At 56.7% G+C, this 5,899-nt stretch overlaps 1 protein-coding gene across 1 annotated transcript in view; it reads left to right on the top strand.

Annotated features, from left to right (window-relative positions):
* The first annotated feature begins 4,234 nt into the window (after positions 1–4,234).
* CUNH14orf132 (chromosome unknown C14orf132 homolog) overlaps positions 4,235–5,899 on the top strand; it is a 22,647-nt gene continuing 20,982 nt past the window's right edge. Inside the window, exon 1 of the mRNA XM_021712962.1 lies at positions 4,235–4,347. Coding sequence (XP_021568637.1) covers positions 4,235–4,347 — 113 coding nt within the window. The remainder of the gene's footprint in view (positions 4,348–5,899) is intronic.

Raw genomic sequence — 5,899 nt, 5'->3', positions numbered from 1 at the left:
CTCCCCGCTGAGGGCACTCCCTGGCACAGCACAGCCAAGCCTCGCCACCACACACTGAAGATTGCAGTGAAGCCCGCTTTTCAGCCGAAGCAGCTGCGGCTTGGCGAGGTGGTGCAGCATGGAGTGGCAGAGCGGGGATGGGACTGGGGCACCCCTCCCCCTGGCAGTTCCTGGAGCACCTCGGCCTCCCTTGGCCGTGCCACCCCAGGGTCTGCGTGCAGCTCACTCTTGGACATGCCTTGTGGGTCTTGGGAATAACGCTCGGTGACCCTATTTCTGCCTCCCCTCGCCCTGACCCCTGCTCTTTACTCAGCTCCCCCTTCTTGCTTTTAAGACTTTTATGAACTTCGGCTTCTTAAACTCACGTCCCGCATCAGGCCTCCCGGGGGCCTTCACAGTCTACCTGCCTGCTGCTGCTTTTTTTTTTTCTGGAGTCGGAGTCTCACTCTGTCGCCGAGGCTGGATGGAGTGCTGCGGCACGCTCCCGGCCACGGCAGCCTCGACCTGCTGGGCTCAGGCGATCCTTCCGCCTCAGCCTTCCAAGTGGCTGGAAGCACAGGCGCGTGCCACCACACCTGGCAAATTTTTTTGATTTATCGTAGAGACGAGGTCTTGCCATGTTGCCTGGGCTGGTCCTCTTGCCTCTGCCTCCCAAAGTGCTGGCATTATAGGCATGAGCCACTGGAGTTTCTTAAGAGGGTCTGATCCCTCACCCGCACCGAGAGCACCTTAAGCATAGCAGGATGTATCAGCACAGCTCTTTGTTTTTATTTTTTGAGTCAGGGTCTCACTCTGTTGCCCAGACTAGAGTGCAGTGGCACCATCCTAGCTCCCTGCAGCCTCGACCTCCTGGGTTCAAGTGATCCTCCTGCCTCAGTCTCCCAAGTAGCTGGGACTATAGGCGTGCACCACCCCACCTGGCTAATTTTTCTGTTTTTTGGAGAGATGAGGTCTTGCTTTGTTGCCCAGGTTGGTCTTGGACACCTGGGCTCAAATTCTCCCGCCTCAGCCTTCCAAGGTGTTGGGATTACAGTTGTGAGCCCCACACCTGGCCTGAGACAGCTTTTCATCGGAGTTCTCATGGTGCCTCTTCCCAGCCAGCCAGACACTCAGGCGTGCTGGAGAGATGGACCAGTGATGCCGGCAATTGCTTTGGCGAGTCTGTGCTCGAGCAGAAGGCAGCGGCCACCTGGACGCTTCCGTCAAACTCAACAGATCTCAAATGGGGAGTGGGGGGCCCCGGCCTTCACACAGGCCATGTCACCTGGCGCTGCCAGGTGCCTCTGCAGTGCAGCCGTGGGGTCACAGGGGCCTAGGGCGGCCAGTGGGATCGCTGTGTCTGCACAGGGCGGCCACCACTTGCCTAGGTGAGTCCGACTCGCAGGTTCCGTCCAGTACTGCCAGGTCCTTAGGGCATCCTGAGAAAGCGGCCGAGTCTGTCTGCGTATCTGAAGCACTCGAGAACGCTTGCCCACCTTATTGTGTTCTTATTGTGAACACCGAGTGTGCTCATATGTGCAGACAGCTTTGCCAAGACAGCAGATTGTTGCCATGATGCAACCCGACACTCACTGAGCACTGGTGGAGGTCCGGGCTTGCTCTCAGCCCCATGTGTGTGCACGTGCGTGTATCCATGTGTTTGTGTGTATGTGTACGTGCGTGTGCATGTATGCATATGTGGAAAGTGCTCTTAACTATCCCCATTCTACAGACAAGGAAGCTGAGGCCCCAGGGTTATATCCCGTGCCCAAGTCACACGGGACAGGTGGGAGAGGAGGCTTCAGAGGTCATGGCTGGTGGTCTCGCTGTTGCCACCAGCGTAGCTCGTGCCGTGTCTTTAAACCTGGGGCAGTTCCCGCTGAGGGATCCTAGTTGGGTGGGTGTTTCTTGGCACCGAGACTTTCGTCCCCACATCTCTGCTCTGGGTTTGCAGCCCTTGGCCAAGCCCCTCCTCCTGGGGCCTTTTCCCCTGCTGGGCTGTCTCCAGCTGCTTCCTGATCCATGCCCTGTCCTTGCCCTGCCAAGGGCACTTTCTTCTGCAGAATGTCCGCGTTGGCTTCCCCGGGATAAAGTGCCAGGTCCTTGGGCTGACCTTCCACTCCCATGAGCAGACCCGGTCTCAAAGTCTGGGTGTCAGATGCACCTTCCCGGCCCCGCTCACACCAGGCCAAGACACGTGAGGCCCCCGACAGTGGCGCCCCAGACTTTCCATGCCTATCCCTGGGATGTCCCAAAAAGCCAAGTCCCCCGGATCCCATCTCTGCGCTCTCGGCCTTTCCCCCGAGTGGCCAGCACTCCTCTGTAGCGTCCTCGGAGCCTTTTCCTTCCTACCCGCTGGGTGGTCATGTGTGCAGACGATGTGCTGGTTGCCTGTCCCCTTGAGCACAGGACATGGGACGGTGTGACACTGATTCTGCACAGAGGATAGGGGAGGCAGGGTCGGGGTCGCGGGCCCAGGTCTCCGCTGGCCCCCACGTGCGCCGGGGACCTTGCAAAGTCCTCGCCCCCAGCGCCACCATCTCCTCCATGGTAAAATTGGAGTGACAGCTGTCCCTGTGGATAGAGCAAGCCCCGGACAGGCCGAGCGAGCTGAGACACGCCTGTGACATTTGGAGAGACCCGGTGCTGTGCGTGCCTGCCGGTCGAGGGGACAGTGTTGAATTGATTCAAGCAGACTTTTACACCTTCCGCACGCTCGTTTGTGTGTTGGACTGGGAACCTGGGGCTCAGCTCCGCCGCCGAGCAGTACCCTTCCCCACTCTGTCTTTCTCCTCCTTCCTCGCCCACCTGCTTGGTCTCCTCCTTAGCTGCCACCAAGTCCCCTGCTGCCTGCCCAAAGGAGGCAGGAACTCTGCCTCCATTGCTTGGGCCGGAGGCTTCTTTCCTCCCACCAATGCCCAGCACCAAGGACTCTGCCCAGCACCAGGGATTCTGCACAACAGCAGGGACTCTGCCCAGTGCCAGGGACTCTGCCCAGCACCAGGGACTCTGCCCAGCACCAGAGACTCTGGCTAGCCCCAGCAAATCCAGCAAATATATCTGTCCAAGGAGAAGTAAGCCCCTTGCCTCTCGCACCAAACGTTGGATGAGCTGAGGCGGGAGGGGCTGGGCAGAGGGTTCCCAGAGCCCCAAACACACCCCCATTCCCCTAGCCTGTTGCGTGTTGCTGTGGACTCTGGAGTTGAGAGGGAAACATCAAACTCACTGTTCTTGGATTGAAAAATCCTTTCCAGAACATTCTCCATCTTACAGTGTCAAAAATAAAGACACTGCCACCACCAACTACTGCTACCGGTAATAACAGTGCTACTCCAAGACGTCCTCACAGCACCAAAAAGGGAAATGGTCTCGTTATCCCCGTCGATGGAGAAGAAAGGTAAGGCTCAGAGAGGGCAAGTGGTCATTCCACGGTCACACGGCTCCTGGGTAGCCAAGCCAAACATGGAATACGGAGTCGTCGGGGTTGGTATGACCCGTGGCACACGGGCGCATGCGTGAGCCACCCACGTTTCAGGCTGAGTTCCCTGGAGAAGCCGCCTGTGAGAGCGTTTGACACATAAGAGACGCACCACATGGGGGCCCCCAGCACCCCTAGAGCTGTGTATGGGAACAACGGCTGCAGTGGCAGGCACGGTTCACTGGGGTCCACGTGTGTGCACGCGTGTGACTTAACTGCACTTTCCTTCCGCGGATACTTGTTGGCCACCAGATCACCAGCGGGCAACGGGTCCTGCCTTTGGGCGAACAGGACGGACGTGAACACCTCATCGTGACGCCACAGCAGCCACACGATACTCAGCAGGACGATGGCGTCACCCTTCGTCTTCTGTAAGGAGCGAAGCTCACGGCCTGAGGATGCGCCCTCTCTCCGCCCGCCCGCCCGCCCAGCCCTGTGGCTTGTTTTAGGTCAAGCTGTCTGCTGATGGGGCACTTGCAGTGGACACGTGTCGCCTCTGAGCCCTCCTCGGCCGGCCCCTCCGGGCGCTGAGCTGCAGGTCAGGTAAAGCAGATGGGCTTGGGGCCAAGGAGCGTGTCTGCGGCCACACCGCCAGCCCTGGGGCAGGGCCTGAACTGGCACCCCGGCCCGAGGTCCCATCCCCTCTTTCTTCCTTGGCCATGAGAGGCACCACCACCATCTCTGAAGGCTCCTCGTTAGTCAAGAAGGAAAGAAAACAAACAGGGTCAGAGAGCTCTGCATTTTCCTTCTGTCTCCCCCGTCTCCTGAAAAGCTGACATGGAGATCATAGCTATCCACATGGGTGATGTGGAGATCGTGGCCATTCACACGTGTGACATGGAGACCCTGGCCATCCACATGTGTGACACGGAGATCGCAGCCATCCACATGTGCGATGTGAAAATCACTGCCATACATACGTGCGACGTGAGGTTCACAGCCATCCATGTGTGACGTGGAGATCACAGCCATCCACATGCGATGTGGATTTTGTAGCCATCCACGGATGTGACGAGATCACAGTCATCTACGTGTTACGAGATCACAGCCATCCACGGATGTGCCGTGGCGATCACAGTCATCCACGTCCGACGCAGAGATCACAACCACCCACGTGTGTCTTTATGATAATATTTCAGACACCGGCACTGTCTTTTTCAAATGCAAAGGAGGCATTCTCTACCTCTCATGAAGGAAAGTCCCATCCAGCTCCCTGTCCACTGCTGCTAACGTCCAGGCCCTCTCAGCCCCACCTCTCTGAGCGGCATCTCTCAGGTCCTTCAGGGAGGAGGCTCAATCCCTTCCAAACGTTTCAGCTGAAACGGGACCCGGGATTTTCAATGGAATGAGAATGGCTGTCTTTGCTCCTGGGCTGGCAGACGCATCCTTCTCAGCGTGTCCTGAGCCCAGAAGTACTCTCAGGATTAATCTCGTCTTGTTTCTGAGATGATTTTTATCTCCCAACAGACCAGTTACCTATGGAGCATAATAGGGGCTCGATTTTGCCCAAATGAGCTGGTGTTTACCGAGTGCCTGCTGTGTGCAAAACACTCCAGATCAAAGAAACAGCTCAGGCCGGGCTCGGTGGCTCAGCCTGTCATCCCAGGACTTTGGGTGGCCGAGGCGAGTAGATTGCCTGAGTCCATGGGTTTGAGATCAGCCCGGGCAACTTGGCAAGACCTCATCTTTACAATAAGTAAAAAACTAGCTGGGCGTGGTAGTGTGCGCCTGTAGTTCCAGCTACTTGGAAGGTTGAGGTGGAAGAATCGCCTGAGCCCAGCAGGTTGATGCTGGGGTGGCTGTGAGCGTGCCACTGCACTCCAGCCTGGGTAACAGAGTGAGACTCCAACTCTTAAAAAATAAAAAGAGACAGCACCGTGCCCCTGTGCCCTGAATCTCAGAAGGGGTGGCGTCAGTACCTTTACCACGTAAAAGGAAAAATCTTTCTGTCTGATGCATGCAAAGCATCTGGCAGGTGGAATCGGCCAGAATCCTCTTGTCTGTTTGAGAGTTGGATCAACAGAGGCCAGGGAAATTTTGAAGCAGCTGTGGGTTTGCAGTTGTGGGTGGGTCTTTGCTGCACGCCAACCCCACACCCCCACAACCAACATCCCCTATGGGAGCAGGCTGCCCTCAGGAACAGAGAGTGGGAAGGATTAAGGTTCCTTGCCAGAAATAACCTCTTTTTTTTTTGAGTCGGGGTCTCACTCTGTTGCCCAGGCTGGAGTGCAGTGGCACAATTATGGTTCACTGTAGCCTCAACCTCTTGAGTTTGAGGGATCCTTCTACTTCAGCTTCCTGGGTAGCTGGGACTACAGGTGTGCACCATCACACCTGGCTAATTTTTTTATTTTTATTTAATTTAATTAATTTATTTATTTACTTATTTTTGAGTTGGAGTCTCACTCTGTTGCCCAGACTGGAGTGCAGTGGCCGCTCCCG

This window comes from Carlito syrichta, unplaced genomic scaffold (genome assembly GCF_000164805.1).
Source record: "Carlito syrichta isolate Samal-C Ts95f unplaced genomic scaffold, Tarsius_syrichta-2.0.1 Scaffold303796, whole genome shotgun sequence".
Lineage (NCBI taxonomy): Eukaryota > Metazoa > Chordata > Mammalia > Primates > Tarsiidae > Carlito > Carlito syrichta.
Note: the sequence above shows the minus strand (reverse complement) of the source record. Positions and strands in the feature narration are given on the sequence as shown.